This window comes from Danio rerio, chromosome 17, assembly GCF_049306965.1.
Source record: "Danio rerio strain Tuebingen ecotype United States chromosome 17, GRCz12tu, whole genome shotgun sequence".
Lineage (NCBI taxonomy): Eukaryota > Metazoa > Chordata > Actinopteri > Cypriniformes > Danionidae > Danio > Danio rerio.
In genome coordinates, this window is record NC_133192.1 from 13,684,196 (window position 1) to 13,708,549 (window position 24,354).

Genomic DNA, 24,354 nt, shown 5'->3' on the forward strand with positions numbered 1-24,354 from the left:
GGATGTATGGGGGGCTCGGACGATTGGTCAGTAAGTATTTTCGATCGAGGCCTCTGGTGGATTTATGCAAGAAAAGCAGGCACAAATGGCACTTGCAAGAGAAATTTGAGATCTCAAAAAGCATACACAGTGGCCTATTTTGGATTCACGAAAACAAAACTGCAAAAAAAAAAAAAACTTACCTCTTGGGACATATTTGGCGCTCTCCAGAAACTGATATAGAGGTAAATTTTCAGAATGAGCCTGGGTTGCAAAAGCTACTGGTCAGCCCACAATTCAGGAAACATTTTAAAAACAAATAGCTTATAAACCAACATCCTAGCATGTTATAGACCTGAACAGTGCAGTGGGCTTTACTTTATATTCACTAAAAAGAAAGATACCCAAAGACAACAGAAGTCAATGATTTATTTGAACTATTTACCCTGACATGTTTACTGTGCCAAAATACTTTAAATGTTCCTTCAAATTAAATAGGTTGTCTTCAATTGGAAAAAAAAAGTTGATGTTTTTTACTCAGACATTTAATAAGAACATATTTTAGAGCAGTAATCACAATACTGTGAAACTATGATATTTTTACCCAAGGTTATCATACCATCAGAATCTTATACCAGCCTAAGCCTAGATCTGAACAGCACTGCAGGAAGTTTCTCTTTTGGTGTAAATAAGCCAGGTCCGTCTGTCTGCGTGAGGTCTGAATGAGGTCGAGACTGACAGGCACCGCCACAGGCTTCACAACCACTGCCACATCTTCAGAAAAGCCTGGGTCAAGGGCCAGGAACTTTCTTTTCACAGGGGGCTTTGCTTAAACCCTCTTGACATACGGGGACAAAAGGCACAAAGTAACAGCTAAAAAATACTTAAGACGAAACAGCATCAAATGTAACCTGACAGAATTAAAAAGCATAATTGAGGATATATTTTGAGATTTGAATGGCTTTAGAGATGGCAAAGAAATAAAGCTTCCAAAAGCAGGTTTTTAAAAAAGATGCTATTATTTTTGGTTCCTGAAAGTTCTTAAAAATGTATTTATTTATTAGTGTGAAGAACATATTAATGATCTATAGTAGGGCTGAACAATATATCATTTGACAAGCGATATCGCAATGTGTGTATCCGCTATAGTCACATTGCAAAATTAGATTATTTACTAAAGGTCAAAAGATTAAATATTATTTTTGTATCATTGCATAGCATTATTTATACAATAAATAGAGAGCTACTTTACATTTAATTTGCTTTATTTGAACACTGTTGGACTCCCCAGAAAACCATTAACTTTTATTTTTCATTCATTTCTTGTCGGCTTAGTCCCTTTATTAATCCGGGGTCGCCACAGCAGAATGAACCGCCAACTCATCCAGCAAGTTTTTACGCAGTGGATGCCCTTCCAGCCGCAACCCATTTCTGGGAAACATTCACACACACATTCTCTCACACACACACACACACACACACACACACACACACACTACGGACAATTAAGCCTACCCAATTCACCTGCACCACATGTCTTTGGACTGTGGGGGAAACAGGAGCACCCAGAGGAAACCCACGCGAAGGCAGGGAGAACATGCAAACGCCACACAGAAACGCCAAGTGAGCCAAGGTTCGAACCAGCGACCCAGCAACCTTCTTGCTGTGAGGGGACAGCACTACCTACTGCGCCACTGCCTCGCTAACTTTTATTTTTGCTCTGTCATATATATTTATGCTTGTAATTAATTATGTATTAAACAGTTAATCAGCCCAGTCGATCTAAAAGAACGAAATATTTCCAAATAGAGCTATTCAAATCATCAGATGAAATATTCATATTGCAATATATAAATCGCAGAAAAACTAAATATAGCAATGTCAGATTTTTCCAATATCGTGCAGCCCTAATATATAGCGTCCAACATTTATTAACACGGAACATCCCTGTTTCTGATGTGATGTGCCACAACATCTCTGTTGACTTCATTACACGTCATAAACAACTTGATTGTGTCAGAGATGAAAAAAAGGACAAATTCTGGAAACTCAAACTGTGGCTAAATACATTTATGGAGAGATGCTTGTAGGTGGTAACTGAAGAGCACAACTTAAAGCTTTAAACTGTCGGTGAGAACTTAAATCTCTGGAATGCTCTGTGATTTTGATGTGTACCAAGGGAGTGTAAATGGAATACCCCAAGCCAAATCTGAACTTGGGCTGTCGGGTGATATTGTGATGAAGCTCACCTTCACACTTCTAGAGGGTCAAAACAAGATTTACGCAGACAACTACTTCACCTGTGTCACCTGTGCTTTTCGGATGAAAAGAACTCTCTTAGGGACTATCACTGCAAGTAAACACCGTCCACACTGAATGTGACCAAACATTTTTTCCAAATATTTTTATTAATAAATTCTTATTCATAAGAAATATGATTGTATACCGCTATATGATATATACCGCTATGGGGCTAAGTAAGTGGTTAACCCAGCAAATGAATGCTTAAATGCTCTGTATACCTGTTCAGAAAACGTATACAGAAATTCTGCTCCCAACTAGTCCCACTGTTGCAATATTACAACTTTTTCCTAAAGAAATTAGCTAATTTCTTTCTATATTTGGGTCTTACAGGTTTAAACAATCTTCATGGCATCGTTAATGCCAATAAATCATTACTTAAAGTGTGTTTGAACTGGAAGTTGCTGAGACTTTTATTTCTAGTATGTTGATAAATTACCTATTGAAACGGAATACTGAGTAGGGGGTGTGGCTTTCTTTTTGTGCATTATTCCCTCAAAGCAAACTAATGATAAGAGGGGTGTGGCTAAGAACATTGTGGTTAAGCATCAAACTGATGTAAACAGACAAGGATCGCCACTCCAAACGCGGAAACAAATGGTCAGTCTTTGATTGTTGATTACCAAAACAACCTTAACTTGCACAGATTAATTGTTCACTTTAAGAATAACAATGTGCACTTGCAAAATAAACGTTGTAAATTTTATTTTCATAGGCACTTTAATATTGTATTTGATGGAACTGCATTATGCCTAAGAACAAAGGCAGATGGCTAACAAGACAAGAAAGCATTGGGTGGCAAAGTTGAATGAGATCTTTTAAAGCCTAAATGTTTAATTGATGTCATAAAATAGCTAATAAACAGTCTTTCATTTACAGCCCCCATTCGCCGCAAATTGCCAAAATAGATCAAACGAAAGCCTCTTTCTCATTATCCATTTAAGAGGGCTCTTTTGTCAGTATCTAATCAGCCCTATGGGCATAGTGATACCAAGAGAGCTTTGAACGCTGTCCTTTTACAGAGGTGCCAGGAAAACAAACTGATAAGTGCAAACCTGGATCTGATGGACCACAGTACTATCTTTAGACACACACAGACTGTCTGATCTAGACTGCATGCTCAAATATCAACAGTTATAATATAATGGGAGTGAATTATGGAAAAGTTTATGCATGTTATTTTGGCTGAATCTCGCAAGAAATGTCCATGTGAAATAATGTTTTGCATGAAGGAAAAGAAGCACATTTTACGACTAATTTATTATACCTAAGCAAACTTCCTTCCTAAAATCTTCATTAGTGCTAAGTAATGCAATTTAATAAAATAATATGGGACACTGGATCACAAATGTAGTCTTATGTTGCACAAGTATATTTTTACCAAAAATAGGGGAGATTGGAGACGAAAGTACTACTTTCAGAGTCAATACAGATATCAGAGTGAAATTCAATACCTTTTAAGACAATTTTAAAACTATTTTCATATATTTTAAGACCTTATAACCACTTTTCAACCGGAAACACAGGCAAAATTTTAGCTTACAGTATATTTACTAAATAATAATGTAAGAAATTAATCCAAAACTAAAACAACGAAATTCTATTAAATCTAGGTAATTTAGCAGGTCTGCGCCTATAGAACTGCTGAAGTAATGGTGTTGCCTTGGTAACTAAAGTAAACAAAGCAGCATGATGTCAGGCAAATTTTAGCATACAGCCATACATTGCAAAATCAAAAATGATATAAAATTTAATACCTTGCAAAATAGCATTTAAGACTTTAATACTTTTTAAGGGCTCTAAATTACTATAGATTGATTTATCAACTTTTAATAATTTTTAAGACTCCGCGGACACCCTGATTTTTCATAAAAACCTCTTTTTAAACCTATTTTTAAAAGAACTATATTTTTGCTGTGGTTACTAACTCATAAGTGTGGTCTATTGATATCAGGTGGTATATTGAACAAATGTAGAATAACTTCAAAATAATTTCACTTTAAACATAAATTGCACTGTCAGGAAGGATGAAAGTAACACACAGGTGGGACACAACAATATTTGCTAGATTTACCGACTTAATCTTGTTTATTTTAAATATATCTAATTATGACCTTATTATTGTTAACTGCAAAATAAAAAGCATATTTTGTCCTTTATTTTTGCAAAACAAATATTAAAGAGCATTTTAATTTAAACTTTTACTTTCATCAAATGTTTTAAAAGCAATCCAACAACGCAAAATGTAAAAAAATATATATATATTTTGAATATTTTATTATTATTATTATTATTATTATTATTATTATTATTATTATTATTATTATTATTATTATTATTGGCAATATGCATTCATTTTACAAAACACCTGAATCCAAGGTTTGGCTATTAGCAGTGGGATTTAAATAACAGTGTTACTTTCGACCCACAGAAACTCCAGCCATTTAAACCTGATTTACTTTTAAACTTAAAAACTCATTGCAAACTAAAGGGTGTGTTATTGCGCTAAATAACCTGTAGATTGATCATTACTGTGACGCATAAAAAAGAAAAAACACAACTGAAAAAAGAAAAACTATATTCATTTACTTTTTGCACTCAAAAACTTTGAGAGCTAACTGAGGGACACAGTCCCGAAGTCAGGTGATATTAGGCAGCTCTGTCAAGGGTTGTATGCTGAATATGCTGTTATAGCCTGAAAAGCAAATGTTGTCAGGCTTTCGACAAAATCCCTTTGTTACTTTTATCCCACCTTTTTTTGTCCCCTCTCTTTTTGTCCCAGATTTTTTATTTTTTTTTAACGTCAAAAATTATTGGACTGTTATGTGTGTTCTATTAGGATAATTTGTAAATTTCCTACTGCAAATATTACAAAACTAGTAATGTGCATTGCTAAGCACTTCATTTAGACAACTTTAAAGGTGATTTTCTTGGTATTTAGACTTTTTTTTAACCCTCAGATGCAAGATTTTTAAATTATAATTATTACTGCGACCAAACATTGCCAAATATTCTAAAAAGGATTTTTTTTTCAGCTTTTATGCCATATATAAAACTAAATTACAAAAAAATGAACACTTTGACTGGGTTTGTGGTCCAGGATCACAAAAAATAAAACTATAAAATCATAATACATTTTTAAATAATAAATAACAGGCATAATTATAAGACTACTAATAAATTAAAGTTAAGCACATCAACACCTACCAAATTATCATTAATGCAGGACAATGCAATGCAAAAAGAAGGAAAATAAAGCCTATATTAAGACCTTTTACATTATGGAGTTTCCTACTTTCAAACACCCACACTATAAAAAATGCAGGGTTTCACACAATTCATTTATGTTGTCACAACACAAATTTATTAAGTTAACTTAACACTTTTGACAAATTCGTGTGGATTGAACATAAAAAATTAAGTTGTCCCAATGAAATCTCAAGAACTTGTTCAGCTCATTTTAAGTAAGTGGTTTGAAGGAGCAAAACAAAATATTGTTTGAGTGCATTTCAATGCAATCAAATGCAAAAGTTAAATAAAATAATATAATCAAATTATAAATAAACTCACGGCAAAGCACATTTCCTTCCCCAAAATCTAATCTCAATATAAATGCAATTCTAAAAAGCAAAATAAGATAAACTGACAAAGTTTGGGGGATGAAATGTGCTTAACTGTTTGTATTGTTGCTTTTATATCAATATCATGTGATTCACATTTTCACATTACAAAAAAAAATCTTGTATAAGGAAACTTATTTTACCCTGCAAAAAACTGGCACAGGATTTACCAAATGCCTACACTTTAGAGGAAAGAGTTGATTTAGGTGCTTTCATTATAACTGTAAATGAGCATGCAGTGGGTGTAGAAATGTATGAATGATCGCTGGTCTAATTTTGCAGAAATCTGAGGCATTTTCCGCTAAGTTCAGCAGGCACAGATTGCGTGCCGCCCTGCTATTGAGGAATTACCATTCACTAGACCTTATACCCTCAGTAGAGCTAAACTACTCCTAATAAGTCAAATATAACGGAGCTGGTCCAAGACCATGTCATTTTTTATTATTCTGACACCATTCAAATTTATAGTCGCCCTCTGGAGAGCTGCATGCCAGCACAGTCTGTTTGTCTGTCAGCATAAGCGCTCTTAGGAAATATATGAAACACGACAAACATGAATATGAGCGTCCAGTTTTCAGGGCATTCATCAAAGCATGTCCAGCTTGATTATCGGAATAGCAGTGGACACAACATTCAGGATTGGACTTTTAACTTCTGGTTTGGCAGAACAGGGCTCAATTTAATGGCTGTATGTGCAAATCAGTTGAGCTCATTACTAAAATGCTGTGACACCACAGCATAACCCAAACCATTTTCATTGGCATCTGTCTATGCTCATGAGACACACACAGATATTATTTCTTACAAGGGAAAAGCTTGTATAGATCCCATCCCTTTAAGTTGTGTCCCAGACAGTTACAATGCCTGTTAAGAGGTTAAAAAAAAGATGTTTTATATAAGAAGGGTTCACTAAAGCTCAAATGTGTCAGAGTAAGGGTGCATTTGCATGGCCACAATCAATGTACTCATCCATTTTCCTTCAGCTTAGTTCCTTTTATTCATTAGGGGTTGCCATACAGCATATGTTTTGCAGAACGGATGCCTTTCCAGCTGCAACCCAGTACTGGGACACTCATACACAACGGCCAATATTAGTTTATTCAATTCACCAATAGGACACCATCTTGTGGGGGAAACCAGAGCACCTGGAGGAATCCTTGCTGTGAGGCGACATAGCTAACCACTGAGCCACCGTGTGGCCCCACAACAATGTACAAAAAACCAAAAAAGCTTTTCCTTTGTGTTTTTGTAAAGTTTCACTTACAGAAGGAAGAACAATTCCCATTTATACAGATACAGACAACAAGATACAGATATAGACAACAACAAAAACGTTTTATAAATGCCAGGCCAGTAGTTGGCGATGAGAGACTATGTGAGAGACTATATAGTATAGTTTTGAAAAGTTTTTATTTTTAGGCTTCCCAAAAATTTGCTTTTGTGCAAATTAACAACCATAAAATTTACAAATTTTAGTCTAAAACCGGTGTGACAGCGCTCGCTCTGTTAAAAGTTAAGGCACACAACAATGTCCACATCACTTTCAGGCTTAAAAGGTAAACGTGAGGAATTCAAGCATGTGCTTCTTAATGCTGGACCATGTACATTTTTAACTTTAAAATAATGTCTATAAAAATATATCAGTGATAAAATAACTTTTAGATCATCAGGACATCTAGGTCATCAGGAGCCACTGCTATTGATTTGAACTCATTTATAAGTGTTCATTTTTAATAAATTAAAAAAAAAACTATCACCATTAAGGGCAATTATAAATCACTAAAAGCCCTGGATTCAGCTAAAAAGCTTCTCTAAAAGGGATTTATAATGCAAAAATCACTTTTATAAGGGTTTAAACACAGTTGTGTGGCTACAGTCTCTAGATGTAACCAACTTCTAACGGTAAAAATGTATTAATTTTATTTTTCTAAATCTCATTTCATAAAAACAGTCTGCAGAAACACTTGGATTGGCATTCTCCCATTGTACATGTTAGTATTGATCTCTCCCTCATTAGCATAGGACCTTGGTCTTGTTTTTAAATCTGCCACTATGCTGACACACAGACATTTGTAGCTCCACCCTGTTTTAAAAAGAGCACAATCTCATTTGAATTTAAAGCGACAGTCATCAAAATGGCAATTTGGATCAAAGCTGAAAAAATTTAAGGCATGTACATCTTAGATCAGGGATGTCCTAAATCGGCCCTGGTAGGGCCGGTGTCCTGCATATTTTAGTTCCAACCCCAATCAAACACACCTGACCCAGCTAATCAAACTCTTTCTAGGTATACTAACATTTTCCAGGCAGGTGTGTTGAAGCAAGTTGGAGCTAAACTATGCAGGACACCGGCCCTCCAGAACCGAGTTTGGACACCCCTGTCTTAGATGAACTGTAGGTGAGTGAATTAACAGGGAATTTTACATTTTCTGTGAACTATTGTGTGAAAACATGTTGTTTTCCTAGCCTAGGTGAAGTTAACCAAAAGCTAACTGAGACAAAATTATCTAACATCAAACTAACATGAACATCATGGTGGACTCACCAAAGAAACTTAAGAGGAGGGCTTCCCTGAGGAAGTTAGGAAAAAGCAAGAGACTGATTGGATACTAAACACAGATTTGTACCGAATGTATCACACTCGATAGCTCGAGCTGAGAGAAACCACTGACTCCCATGTAATGATGTTTGCTAAACACATAATAATGTAACAGGATAGTTGGACATACTGTAGTATCTAAACAAGGTGTCAGCTTATGCCACTTCTGTCAGGTTAATCAACAAATACATGTGACTCAATTGTGCTTAAACACAAGGGAGAGTTGCAAGAGAAATTTGCATAGTGTTGCTTTAAATGTTAGGATGCATTCATTTATTCATTTTCCTTTGGCTTAGTCCCTTGTTTATCAGGGGTCACCACAGCGGAATGAACCATCAACAATTCCAGCATATGTTTTACGCAGCGGATGCCCTTTCAGTCGCAACCCAGTACTGGGAAGAACTTATACACTCTCACATTCACACACTTATACACTACGGCAATTGTGTTAACTCAATTCACTTATAGCGCATGTCTTTGGACTGTGTGGGGAAACCGGAGCACCCGGAGGAAACCCACACGAACACGGGGAGAACATGCAAGCTCCACACAGAAATGCCAACTGGCCCAGCCTGAACTCGAACCAGCACACTGCAAAAAATGCTTTTCTTACTTAGATTTTTTGTCTTGTTTCTAGTCCAAATATCTACAAATTCTTAAATCCTGAAGCATTTTCTTGACAAGCAAAATATATTGTCTTGTTTTAAGAAATAATATGCCAAAATAAAGCGAGTTTTTCCTCAAATCAAGCAAAATAATCTGCCAATGGGGTGAGCAAAATAATCTTGTTTTTCGATTTGTGATAAGATTACTTTGCTTACCCCATTGGCAGATTATTTTGCTTGATTTGAGGAAAAACTCGCTTTATTTTGGCATATTATTTCTTAAAACAAGACAATATGTTTTGCTTCTCTAGAAAATGCTTCTTGATTAAAGACATTTTAGATATTTGGACTAGAAACAAGACAAAAAATCTAAGTAAGAAAAGCAATTTTTGCAGTGCAGCCTTCTTGCTGTGAGGCGACTGTTAAGATGCATAACATGAGTTAAAAAATAGGATTATACTCAAAGCTGATTAACATCTGCTATTGCGTCTGAAATACAATGCAAAGTTCAGGTCTGAAGCAGGATTTTGCTGGATTTAAGCGAGTTTAATCTCAAAACATGACAAATTTGGTAAGATCGGATGCTTAAATAGTCTTCTGAAATATGCAGTATAGTGAATAAAAACAAGATAATCCTAAGTAAGTATCCTTTTTAAGTTAAAGCATCTTTTAGTTGGGGAAAGTATCCACAAAGAAAAACAAGGAAATGATTTTCAAGTATTAATTCAATTCATCTTTATGCCTCTAGCGCTTTGACACAATCTACATTGTAAAATCAGCTTAACATACAAGTTCTAGTAAATTGAAACAGTGTCAGTCCAGTTTTCATTGTGGAAGTTCAGTTTAGTTCAGTTCAGTGTAATATAATTGTTACTGCTGAAAGTCCAAACACTGAAGAGCAAATCCATCGATGTGCAGCTCCACAAATCCCAAACCAAGCAAGCCAGCGACAGTGGCAATGACATGTAAAGCTGCATTTCACTTTTATTAAATCAATTTGAAATGCAGCTTTACATACTTTCCTTTACATTAGAATGCATCCTGTTTAATTCTATTTTTTATAAGAGGACAACAATGACATTTCATCATGATTAAAATTGTAAAAAAATACACTGTTTTATAGTGTATTTTCATCAATACACTATAAAACAGTGTATTGTTACACTGTTATCCAGTGTAACAATAGTTAAATATTGTCAGGCATATTTGTAATAAGAATCATTTTGATGACAATTTTAAATAAAACTCAATTATGGATCACAGTTCAGTCCAGAAATACTAACTAATCGTCACATTTAAATTCTAATATTGTGCTACTGCATTGTATACTGCTTCAAACCAATATGTTTTACCCAAAGTTTTTAATATTTTATAATAACAAATAATTTAATATGACCACTTTATCTTACAAATATTTTAAGCACAGGTCAGAATCGGTTTGTTGTTTTATTTTTACCTACAGTAAATAGTGTTGAGCATAACCGAGTACACCACATTTTGAAAATGAATATTTTTGTCCATTCCTCAGTGTATATAGGCAATGTATTTTGGTGCATTTAGATAAAAACAGATTTATTAAACCAATATATTTATTAAAATAATATTTTACTCACCAAACATATTTAGAAATAGAAAGATAATACAATTCAATTCAAGCTAAATATTGCAAAAAAAAATTACAACCTACAAAATTTCAACTACATTTTTCCATTTTTTTTTTTGCTTTTCTTTCTTTGTCCTGTTTTTTAAATATGTATTTAATATTTTTCTATAACATAAATTTGGATGTACTAGTTTTTGAACCGTTATTGTAAGTTATTTTGTAAGATAAGCTCCAGATTTGGCTTCACTAGACTAATCTAATGTATATGCACAAATAAAATATTGTATAGCTTCCTATCAAAATTATTGAGTTTGAACTCAAAACATGACAAATTTTGTAAGATGACTTTTAAATTACTTTTGTAAGTGACTTTTAAATGGTCTTCTGAAATATGCAGTATTGTGAAAAAATCTTAAGATAATCCTAAATAAGTACTCTCTTAAAGTTAAAGCTTCCTTTAGTTGGTGAAAGATAGATTTGCGCGCGGTATACTTACATGCTGAGCACTGTATATATCTAATATTGAACGTTCAAGAACATTAGACACTTAACTTGCATTTAACATAGCTTATATGTATATACAAACTCATAAAAAACTTTTTTATATAATTAAATATATATTTATACAATAAAATAATTTATTTATGTGTACACAAAAAAAAACTGATGTCTTTCTTTCACCTTAGATAAAAATTAAGATGATTAAAACCAATCTAAAATTTATCAAAATAACTAGAAGGCCATCTGGAAACCTGTCAAGACGTACTCATCCAATATCCAGACCAAATCCAAAACTAGGGAGTTCAGCTAGTTTTTGGAGTACATCAGTATCATATTTTCTGAATATTATAACCATCCAACCAACACTGCATCCTCCTAAAGTGCTGGATTTTGTAGATAAACACGCCTCAAAAAAATCATATCAGGAGATTTATTCCGACACACAAAAACCTGGCAGCTTTCCTTCCCAAATGCCTACAATTTAGAGAAAAGAGGTGCTCGCATATTTGGCAGCTGTGCATATCCAGTTCTTGCAAAGTTCATCTTTCAGAATCTTTTAGCATAAAATTTCCACTAAATTTGAGGCGCACACATTCCTTGATAAATTTGATTAGGGCTCGCGGTTTTCCCTGGAAATGCACATTTGATGCGTGCAACACGAGTCAAAAGCTATCAGTCCATTCATTTAGGAGACTAGAGGAGGAAAAAAGCCACAAGAGAAAAGATGAGCTGGCCACATTAAAAAGCACAAATTCTCCCCTTGATTTCAGTCTCACACTTTCCCCTCCTTTCCTCCTACTCTTTCACGTTCAATAAAATAAGAATACTTTTTACATCTGTTGTAGCTAAAAGTTCAAACGGCTGCTAATCCCCAGTAACTTGACTCAGATTTCTCAACAACATACTTCATACTGCTGGCACTGAACATTTTCACGTCGCAGACGTCACCTTTTACTATTACTACTACCAAAGGGGTTGCGTTATATCTGAGAGCTATTCATAAGCACAAACTGTTTTCGTTTGACTAATCTGGTCTCATTGTTTAGATGGATTTAGACAGATCTGACCATCAGCATCTGGTTTGCGTGTCTAAGAATGCACTGCGTCAAAAGAAGAGGGAAGCCCCTGTATGTACGTCAGAGCAAGGACAGAGTCTCCTGTTCACACCCCAAATTCACAGTCAAAACAACACTTTCAGAGCGGTTTGTGTTGGTGAGAGCGAGCATTGCATTGTATAAATCCACTGATTGACAGATGAAGAGGTACAGGTAGGCACTTTCAGTATAATCACTACCAGAGCAGTGAAAAGCTTTGGAAAATCTGGGGTCCCACAAACCTTCTTCTTAAGCACAACCTTGCATTCAGTAAGTGATAATTAGCGGTTCGGATGGACAGCAATGCACCTCCTGTCGTTTCACTGTTGGATTAAAAGAGGCTTTGGCTTTCATGTAGTCATCTGTGCCACACATTTAAAAGCACATTTGCTTTTTAAAGCAGCCCCAGGTTATGTTTCCCCTCAATAAATGGATTATAGAAAAAATGCATAACATCTGTAACTTCCCTGACGGGACTTATAAAGTATTCTCTCTGTTTGTTTGCCGGTCTGTCTGTCAGCTGGCACTCCCTCTGTGTAATGCAATCTGTCTATTTATATATATATACCTATTCCACGGTGGAAACAAAGTGCTAGTATCATAGGGTAATTCTTAAAAATAGATATTTATTATCTCTCTGTTGCCCTATCGATCAAGTATCATAAGGTAATACTCTTAATTTGTTACTACTACTTGTTATTGAACAATCTATCTATCCATCCATCCATCCATCCATCCATCCATCGTAGAAAATGATAGTATAATAAGGTTATAATTTTGTACTTAAAAAGAGCACCATATCCATTCATACATGTATAAATACTACACTGGGACCAATTATGGTATCATAAGGTAATATTATAGTACTATAATGTCATATCTGCTTATATATCTATACTATATATCTCTCTATATATGTACCAGAACCTTGATAGAACCGGAAATATGCTATCATTAAGTAATACTATGATACTCTACAAAAAAAAAATAAAAAAATGTACCATACACTACCCTCCATCTATCAATACTGTGATGGAACAAAGATTTGATATCACAAGGAAGCTAATACTATACAGATTTAAAACATAAATATAGTACCAAATTACCAAGTTCATGTATGAATCAATCTTCCATCCATCCATGGTGGATGACGGTATAATAAGGTAATGCTCTTGTACTTAAAAATAGCATTATATCTATCTATACAGGTATAAATACTAAGGTGGAACCAATGATGCTATCATAAGGTAATACTATGGTATATGACACATCTTATCATCTATTTACCTTATCTCTCTCTCTCTCTCTCTCTCTCTCTCTCTTTCTATATATATATATATATATATTAGGGATGTAACGGTATTGTAAATACCGTCATACCGCAATATTAATTTTTTTCGATATTACCGAAGTCGCATGACTCGGTAAAACTATAGGTCTTCTGAGAAAATTTGCTTAGGCGAATGAAGCGAACGGGAGGTAGCGAAAACAACAATACCCATCAGCCCATGCTTGACCATCATCCCTTGCGGTCTGTTGTCGCTACAGATCCAGTAATGCGGAAATGGAGTGTGCTGCTAGAAGCGGGGATGAAAAGAGCTGGAAAACTCTAAGGCCCCGTTTACATTAATGCGTTTTCGTTTGAAAACGCATAAGTTTTGCTACGGTTACGCCAACCGTCCACACTACGCCGGAGTTCTCGAGCGCCGAAAACGGAGCGTTTCGAAATGTGTGGATAATGTCTGTGTGGATAATGGAAAACGGAGACGTCTGAAAACGGAGGCGGGGCTGCAGACGTTCGCCTCTCTGATTGGGGCTTTTCCTGAATATTAAGTAGCCTAACACGCACAGTTCAGTCATGCATAATCTCCGTGTAAGTTCAGACTTCGCAAGTTTGATCAAGGCTGCAGTCTCTTCTTCTCAGTTTGATATGGAAAAGCAGACTATACCGAGGACACGGGTAAATCTTCAAAGGGAACAGTGTACTTTATAACTTCATTCACATCACCCTGGCTTCGTTGTTTCACTTTATCAACAATAAAATGTAAACATGATTTAAGGAAATGCCTATTTTCATTTTAATATTAGCAACTTAGACAGCAGAAATGTTGAGGCGTCTTGCTGCATATATGAGCGTCATCTTCACTGTGTGGATATTTATAACAAAACGGAGCCGATAACAACTGCCTCCTTTCAATTTCAGTGAAAATACGAAACACACCCTCTCTTTTGCTGAATATCAGTTTTAATAATCGATAATTATAAAAGTATAACATACAATAAGTTTATACATTATAGGAAATAAAGGCAAGCGATCAGTCAATATACAGAATGTAGGCTACGTGGTTACATTAATCATTAACTTATCTTTGCGCTCAGCCAAAACACGTTACCTGAGAACAAGTAATAGATTCCAATGACCAAAGTCAGGGAATATGTCGTTAGATAAAGACAACAAGATAAATGAAATATCCCGTTTAATAAATATAGTGAGATTAGATCCAGCGGGAGATGCTTGATGAGAAGTCCGACTAGCAGAGCTCTCATCTGGGTAGATGGGCTGAGTGTGATTAAATGTTGAATGTGATGAGTTTTCAACAATACTAAATTGAAACTTTATTGTTTTTACATGGTTTAATAATTTTTTGTTATTAAAATTGAAGTTCCTGTTTCAAAGCTTACAGATAGATGGCTAATTTGTATGTCATTGACACTTTTGGCACTTTTTTGGAGTATTTTCATAAGTTTTGTTTTTTCCTGTAAATGATTCAATAAATACCGTACCGTGACATTCATACCGAGGTATTACCGTACCGTGAAATTCTGATACCGTTACATCCCTAATATATATATATATATATATATATATATATATATATATATATATATATATATATATATATATACACACACACACACACACACACATCAGAGCTTTGATAGAACCAGAATTATGGTGTCATAGGGTAATATATGGTACTTTACGAAAAACAAAAAATAGCACCATGTATCATCCATCTATCAACATATGTATGAATACCTTGTAGAAACCAATGATGGTATCATAAGGTAATACTATAGTACTATGGCACATATGCTCATCTATGTACTGTATATATCTCTATGAATCAAAACTTTGATAGAACCATGATTAGGCTATCATAATGTAATATTATGGTACTCTACAAAAACAGTCTCCATCCATCCATGGAAGAAAATGATAGTATAATAAGGTAATACTATTGTACTTAAAAATAGCATAATATCTTTCCATATATGTATAAATAATATGGTGGAACCAATGAAGAAATCATAAGGTAATACTATGATATTTGGCACATCTGTTCATCTATTTACCTCATATATCTCTCCATATATACATCAGAGCTATGATAGAACCAGATTTATGGTGTCATATGGTAATACTATGGTACTTTACAAAAGGAAACAGAACAATGTTCATCCATCTATCAATATATGTATGAATATTTTGGTGGAGCCAATGACATAAGGCAATACAATAGTACTATGGCACTCATCTAGCTGTACTGTATATCTTTCTATATTTGTACCAGAACCTTGATAGAACCAGAATTATGCTACCATTAAGTAATACTTTGGTACTAAATAAAAAGTACAATACACTCTCCATCATCTATCCATCCATCAATACTGTGCCGGAACATAGGAAGCTGAAACTTTACAGATTTAAAATATAAACATAGTACCAATTGACCAAGTTCATATTCAAATCTATCCAAGCACCATGGCTCATCCATCCATTAACCGTTAATACATTGGACCCAAGTGTTTGATAAAGTAACACTACGGTCGGTACTTCTATGTAAACAGGTTCCATATTTCACAACACAGATGTCCTTGCTATAATTTTTCCTCATCATATGACCAGAAATACACTTAAAAGTGAGTGAATGAACTAAATGAGCCATTACCTGTGTCTGCTCGCCGCCCTCGCCCCGTTTAAGGGCTGATTCTGCGTCTGTGTGCCCGTGTACAGGTTATACTGCTGAGGATACGAGGCGCTCCAGACACCTCCACACAAACCCAGCACCAGCACCGATATCAACACAACTGCTCCATCCATCACTGAAACGGCGTCTAAAACGACTTATCAGCCCTCAACTCTCTTTTTATTCCACACAGACGGCGTTTCTCGGGCTCTACAGGAGTTTTCTCCTCACTCCCAGAAAGTTTCGTACTATCGATCCATAACGCAAGAGCAGAGCGCCGCTTTTCCAGAAGTGTCGGATAAATCTCTCGAGTCGACTCGTAACGGCGCTTTGCCTCCTTTCGCGCTGATAAAAACAAGCTAAACTCCCTCTATCCTTCTTCCGAAATGGTTTTTAATATTTTGTCGGTACATCCAATCAAAGCAATCCGGAGGCTTCCTGAAATCTGGAGGAGTTTTCTTGGAAGGGAGATGCAGCGAGTTTGGAGTGAGGGGAGCCAGTGCGCACTCCTGAATCCCCAAAAACAAACGCATACACACAATCTCTCTCTCTCTCTCTCTCTCTCTCTCTCTCTCTCTCTCTCTCTCTAATTCCCTCCCATCTAAAACCCTCCCTCAATCCATTAAACAAACAAAAGTATATACTTCAAATTTGGTATTAATAAATAAAAGAATAATGTTCTTTTTTTGGTGCAGCTAAGCTAGCTATGTGCAAAAATCAATTTGCTGCTTGTTCAAACTACTTATTTAAAGAGTTGAATCAACACACTTCTTGCTGTTTTTTTAAATAACTTTTTTGTTTCATGTTAAACCACTTTAAGGGTCACAAAACTCCAAAACACATTTTTGAGATTAACAGTCATATATGTCAATATGTGTCCCATGCTGCAAAAACATTATAAGGACACAAACATACAATTTTTTTTGAAAAGTGAAAATTGGTTTGTTTTTGCATTATTTAAAGAAAATTCGTTCTTCCGGTTTGAAAAGAAATTGATGCAACGTCACAGCGATTAGATCCTTGTGTAAATTCCAGCTTGTAGACGTGCTGTCTGTACCTGCAAATACAACGTGACGTCTTTGAGTTTTCAGCATTAATTCATGAAAAAGACTTGGTTCAAACCAATCAGCACGCTCTATTGTGAATTAGGTGAAACTTCATTAACATGCATGATAGCTTCGAAAACTGTTTTTACCTGTTACAGCGTTCAGATGGCAGAGAAACGCCACGTTGTGTTGCCAACTGTAATTGAAACAAGAGGAAGAATTGTTTGGAGACATGGGTCGTCAATGTTGTGTTTATAAATGTGCTGCAACGAAGATTTTTTTTCAATTCCCCGATATGAGAGAGCAGCTGGACTTGCGTGTGGATTACAGTGGTCTGCTAACACGCATAAAAAATATGTTTGTAAAGAACAATTTTTCCGAGAGCTTTTTGCATCTTGCAATGGTGAAATCAAGATTTGCCACTCCTCTTCTTTAAAAAAGACACAGTTCCAGTTGGTGTTGATTGTCCTACAGATTTGGTAAGTGAGCGATCTATGTTCTTTATGTTTCTTCAAAGGCAAAGTTAGTTCATGTCGTCAGCAGTACTCTTTCAGTGTTTAAAGATAGAACTTAGTCAAAGGTCCCGTTTACACTGTCAGGTCTTGATGCCCAATTCCGATTTGTTGCCTATATCTAATTAGTTTGACTGTCTGTTTACAAGTTGTTTTAATTGTGACCCATATCCAATTCATGGGTTTACACTTGCCATACCATTTACGATGTTGCGCATGCATAAAGGCGGGTTCTAGCATCTGTGCCATGATGATATGTATAATCCATTTATAAATAATATTGTTTTGTTTGCGTCTAACCATCCACACAAAATATTCTTCCTATTTTGTTGCTGTCGTACCGTGGATAATTTCTCAAATTGTCATTAAACGTGAAGCTGACAAATTACTAGATAGAATAAGAATTTAATCGGTTGTCATCAGTTAAACAAGCCGAGTCCTTGCCAGAAGCGGCCCGGACTTTACACAGACTCAGGCCAGATATGGTTTACAGGAATAGGGCCAGTGCTTTACAGCCGTATAACAAACGCATGTGTGCGAGCGAGCTGCGGGCCCTACTCGGCCCGGATAACACTCGCCGATGCAGAGTCGGAGCCAGAGGCGCTGGAGGGCAGCCAAGCTCAGGCCGATTGCTACCTGCTAGCCACAATGGAAGAAATTGTCTTGTTTTTAGTTTTGCGAAATATGCGAAGTGTAGAATAAGCAGTGAATGGTTCAGCCCAGATTTACCCCCAAGCAGTTTATGTAATGGCATGGCCCTGATGTGTGTGTGTGTGTGTGTGTGGTTGGAAGATGTAGCCTTTGCCTGTGTGCGCACTGGTGTTGGAGAGAATAAAGTTGTTCTATGTGTAGCCCGCAGTGGGTGTATTAATAGCGACAAAAAGCAAAAGTTACAACACGTTTACAACACATTACAAAAACTTTAAAACGGTTTTGAGGCGGAGGTGGGAAAGGGCCATCATCGCAGCCTGTTCTTATGGTTTAAATGCTTTATGATGCCCTCCACCATTCAGCGGAATGTGTGGGTACGAGAAGGATCCCATGTCTGGTGGGAGCAAAATGTGGCGACTGACCACTTGCCTCCTCTGTGTTTCCTCTGATGTTGTTTACCGCGTCGGCATCTCCACATACACTCTTCCTCTTACGTCATTAAACCGCGGAGAAGCACCACATTGCGCAAGCTTGATGATGTACAGAACGGAATGCCTCAGTAAATCTGATCTGCCTGTTTACATGACAGTCGCATTGTCACATATCCGATCTATATCTGATTTATTTCCACATATGAAAGGGGCCTGAAACCGATCTCTGAATATTCGAATGTATGCGTTTTTTTCGTCTTTACAAAGTCATAGAACAGATCCGATCTGTGTCACATATGAGCAAAAAATCGGAATTGGGTCACATTTAACTGGCAGTGTAAACGGGGCCAAAATGATTTCTAAGTTACTAAGTTTACATACGTTAATATCACTACAATATTATGGACTGAAAGATCCACTATAAATGCTGCTCTCTGAATGTAAACATCACAATCTAACTATTACCATCGTGTAGGATTTTCGTCGCATTTTGTGACAGGATAGTCTATACACACACGGCTTTCTGATACTATTCTCTGCACCTACCGAGGGCATTTAAGTAACAGAGAAACTGAGTTGTTTTTCTCTCTCATATGAGATGCGGTATCAAACATTCCATTAAAACAACACTCTTCCAGCAGTTCCTCGCATCCAATATCTTGTTGGTCACAGGGGGCATGCATGAAATGTTCCTGAATAAAAGTGAAATTGCCAAACTGCAGTTTAAGTCCACAAAATAATAATTTGGCAAATAATTTGATAACTATCCATTTAACATAGTCACTGTCTATCTCCCTTGTGTTTGTTTTGCCTCTGTGAAAATTTGTGTGTGCATGTACTAAAACTCCCCTTTTCGTGCAAACCCTTCCATTTTTCACCACTTGACACTCCCACCAAAACAAAGCTGGACTCAGCAAAAATAACTAGTAAAATAATATTTACTGTCATTATGGCAAAGATAAAAGAAATCAGTTATTAGAGTTTAATCATTAAAACTTGTATGTTTAGAAGTGTTGAAAAAACAGAACTGTTAAACAGAACTAAGGGACAAAAATAGAAAATAATTACAATTTAACAGGAGGGCTAATAATTCAGACTTCAATTGTGTGTGTGTGTGTACATAGCAGATATAAATTAATAATAAAAATTTTTAGAAATATAAATAATAATGCAATAAATAATAAACAGTATATTTAACAATCAACATATTTCTCTCTCTCCCCTGGAAACCCTCCCTCCTGTCCACCGATGACAGAATCGCAGCCATTTATGCTTAAAAATCCAATGGGACCGCGAGTGCGAAATGCGAAGTCAGTGGTGATTATGAAATCTCTGTGACACACAATGGAGAGCAGCGCTGATTGAAACCACATGGGCTCTCGATAGTATGGCTGATGTCCCACATCTGATCTGTGTTGTGGTTATACTTTAGGTGCATGAAGAGAGAGGCTTTTGTGCTTTTGAGAGGCCACTTCAGAGTTTGGCTTTTCTGCGCAGTTGTTCTTGTCATAATTCTTAGTTTTGTTGAGGTTTGGTTAGATCAGGGGTTTTCAGGCTTTCACTATAGGGGACCACAAATATGAAGAGCAACTCTGCAAAGGACACTCATCCAAACATTTTAATGGGGTTTTAGACTATAGTTTTTGGTAAAAAAAAAAAATAATAATAATAATAAAAAAAAGCAAAAATTAATAAATAATATATATATATATATATATATATATATATATATATATATATATATATATATATATATATATATATATATATATATATAAAGTTACAATTACTTTTTATGTACTGTATTTAATAATTAGTAATTTATTTTTATAGTTATTTTTTAATTTGATGTAATAGATTTTAATTTGATGCTTTTTTAATGGAATTTTTAAAAAAAAATCTTTTTTTTGTATATTTTAATCAGATGTTTATGTATTTATTTGAAGCACATTTGGATCATTTATTTATTTGAGAATGATTAAATAGATATAATTAATTAAATATAATATAATTAAATATAATATTTGACAATAAAAAATAAACATATTATATTTAAAAATCATTCGTTTTTCTTTATTATTTTATAATTTTCTCCAAATATTTTCATGGATTTTTTCCCTGTTTAATTAAACTTTAATTACTATTTTAAGATGATTGTTACAACTACATTGTTTGTATGAAACTTAAAGTTTCCCCTTAACTCTCCCAATATTGTAACAAAACATTTATACATCAAAGTAGTATTTATTGAACTGTATTAATTAAAATAAGTTAAATAATCAATTACATCAATCAGCAAAGCTACTGAGAATAATCAATTTTACAAAAAAAAAGAAAAAAAAAGGAAAAAAAAACTCACTGAAAACTCACTTTAATACACTCAATTACGAAAATGTACAAAAATATTTATTATTATCATGTGGAATAGCTGGAATAATACTAATATAAAAGAATAAATATAAAATATTTTTTTAATTAGATGATATTTGGTGGAACAGTGGCTCAGTGGTTAGCACTTTCATCTCACAGCAAGTAAGTTGCTGGTTTAAGTCCCGGCTGGGTCAGTTGGCATTTCGGTTTGGAATTTACATGTTCCCCCGGTCGTTGGGTTTACTACAGGTGCTCCGGTTTCCTCCACAGTCCAAAGACATGCGCTGTAAGTGAATTGGATGAACTAAATTGGGTGTGTAAGTGTGAATGCAAGAGTGTGTGGGTGTTTCTCAGCACTGGCTTGCGGCTGGTAGGGCATCCGCTGTGCTAAACATATGCTGGAATAGTTGGCGGTTCATTCCTCTGTGGCGACCCTTGACAAATAAGGGACTAAGCCAAAGGAAAATTAATGAATCTATAGTTGATATTTTACTAAGAGCTGAGATTCACTCTAGGCTTCAAGTCAGACGGCGATTCTTTTTTTTCACTTCGTCCCCCTTTTTTTTAAAACTTATCTGTAATGTTTATGCTGATTAGAGGATTTGCACTGACGAATCAAAAATAGTTCTCATTTGCCGTAAATGTCAGCCAACTGTGTGCTATTTAAATAAAAAGTTAATGGCCTCTATTTTAAAACAGACCTCAGATGAATGTTTAAAGAATGTTTCTCACTGCTTTATCTCTGAAAGATCTATCTTTTCCACTCCTTTGAAGCCCTACAGCTGTGAAAAACTATTTGTTACACTTTCCAAAAGCGGGGCGGCTTTGGGGCGAAAAAAAGGCAGAAAATAGCAAAGCAGCTCTCCTGTTCTTCAGTAGAGGAATGTAAACCAAACATTTGTGGTTTTGAGGACAATAGAAAACTGCATTAAAAAATGAGGAAACTCAATACACCCACACAGAGGAGTGAACTGTAATGTCTGTAAGCGTACAGTATGTGTCAAACAACAGGCCAAGAGCTTTTCTGCTGTCATTCATGTGAAGCATTTCAGTAATTTTCTCCATTCCACCACAACCACCTGTAACGGTGCCCTTAGTCGACCTCAGGCACCACACAGACCCCCAACTGGCCTAATTTACCCCCTTCCAGCAAACTCTCGCATGTTCAGGCAAGAGCTTAACACCGGGAGCTTGATTACTACTCAGGCTCATTGGAAAAAATGCACCTCCACCAATATTTTTGCCTCCTTAAATGTACATATGCATATCGTACCATTCAGATTTCGGCTGGATCAAAAAAACTTTTGGTAAAACCCCAAAAAGTGGGCAAATGATTTCATAATATAGAGCCATTGTGTACATTGTCTTCCTAAAACACTTTTACTATAGTAAAGCTGTGTAAAATACTTGACTTGAGTACTCTACTCAAGCAATATTTTAGGGGATTCACATTTAAGTACAACTTAAAACTACCATATATACTAAAGTTGCCAGAACAATTTCTTTTAGATGGCAATAGAAAGTCATGATCAAAAAGTTATAAGAACACGTTTTTTTTATTAGTGCTATCAAATAATTAATCACATCTAAGATAATTTGTTAGGATAAGTTTGTATTTACAATATGTACATGAAGAGGTATCATACCAATCAAAAGTACACTGTGGGGTACCACAAGGCTCAGTTCTTGGTCCCTTACTTCTCAGACTATATATGCTACCGCTAGGTTTGTTTAAAAAAAAAAAAAAGAGTTAAGGTGCATCCTAAATCACATACTTACGCACTATTCTACGCCATTTTGTAGTAGAAATAGTGTAACAAGTGCATTCACACTGAAAACTTTAAAAATAATAAGAGCATTTTAATTACCCAGACGATGCACTCAACCGGTAAAATGAAGTGTGGAATGATAGACACTTTAAACACTCAACGCTTATAGTTTTGCTCACGTAGAGAAAGGGGCGGAGCTTTTGGGCACACATATTGGATTACTTTATTTATTTTGGATTGTGAAAGCAGTATTCTCCCAGGAGAGTGATTCTAGCACCTCCCGATAAGAAATGTGTTTATAGTCATGAAAGTTATTATTTGGTAGTTTGGTCATTTATCTCGCTTATTTGACAACTGTCAAGCGTCATCAGGGAAACAGATTGAATTTCCACTTAGTAAAAAAAACATTAGCGTTCCATCTGTAGTGCATTAGTGTATAGTGTGCCATTTGGGATGCAGCTTTAGTTTCCACTGCTATGATCACGGCTGGACTGGTACAAAACATAAAATAAAATAAAAAAAAAATCGGCCCTGGCATTTTGAGACAGAGCGGCCACTACATTCAATCAAAATGCTACCCATCTGTGCATGCCCTTGAACATGTTCACCAACCCCTATTCTGTAAAAGCACAAAAGCCATATATAGGAAATAATGAGAGTTGACCAAGTAAAAAAAGGTGCCTGCTGACGCACACAGTTAATGTTGATTATCAAAATAAAGATAAATAATAAAAGCAATGTGTCAGAGACCCTTAAAAAATGTTCAACTCAACAATAGCTATGTTTCCATCCACCTATTTTTATGCGCATTTTGTATATGCACATAAAAAACGGTTGATGGAAACGTCATAATGCACATAAATTTTGTAAATGCGCATAAAAACGTATGCGCATAACTGAGTAGGATAAACTTTTTATTCAATAATAAAAGATGCGCATAAACTATGATGGAAACACTTTTACCGCACAAATTTCAGTATGCGCATTATAAAAGGTCATGTGATTTTGTTATAAGAGATCATGTGATGATGAAAATGTGTGTAAATGGACAAACCAGCAGGATGAGCACACTGTAGAACATCTGAACTGTTGTTTTGGTAATTCTAAACACCTTATTGTTTAAGTATTAGTGTTATTATATTTTTAATGACCTTCAGAATCAAGAGAGTATGTGCTCTGCGCGTCTGACACCTTATTAACAAACTTCAGCTTGTTCAAAATGCAGCTGCTAGAGTACTTTCTAGCACAAAGAAATATGATCATATTACTCCAGTTCTTTCATCATTGCATTGGCCTCCCTAT

At 35.4% G+C, this 24,354-nt stretch overlaps 1 protein-coding gene across 4 annotated transcripts in view; it reads right to left on the reverse strand.

Moving 5' to 3' along the window:
- Positions 1–24,354, reverse strand: part of emilin1b (elastin microfibril interfacer 1b) — a 183,992-nt gene that overhangs the window by 42,831 nt on the left and 116,807 nt on the right. The window contains exon 1 of one of the 4 annotated variants that reach the window (XM_073927498.1): positions 16,256–16,792. The exons of 2 other annotated variants lie outside the window; for them this stretch is intronic. In XM_073927498.1, coding sequence (XP_073783599.1) covers positions 16,256–16,407 — 152 coding nt within the window. In that variant the 5' untranslated portion in view covers positions 16,408–16,792. Of the gene's footprint in view, positions 1–16,255; positions 16,809–24,354 lie in introns of those variants that run through there. One more of the 4 variants, NM_001045342.2, reaches the window with a different exon arrangement.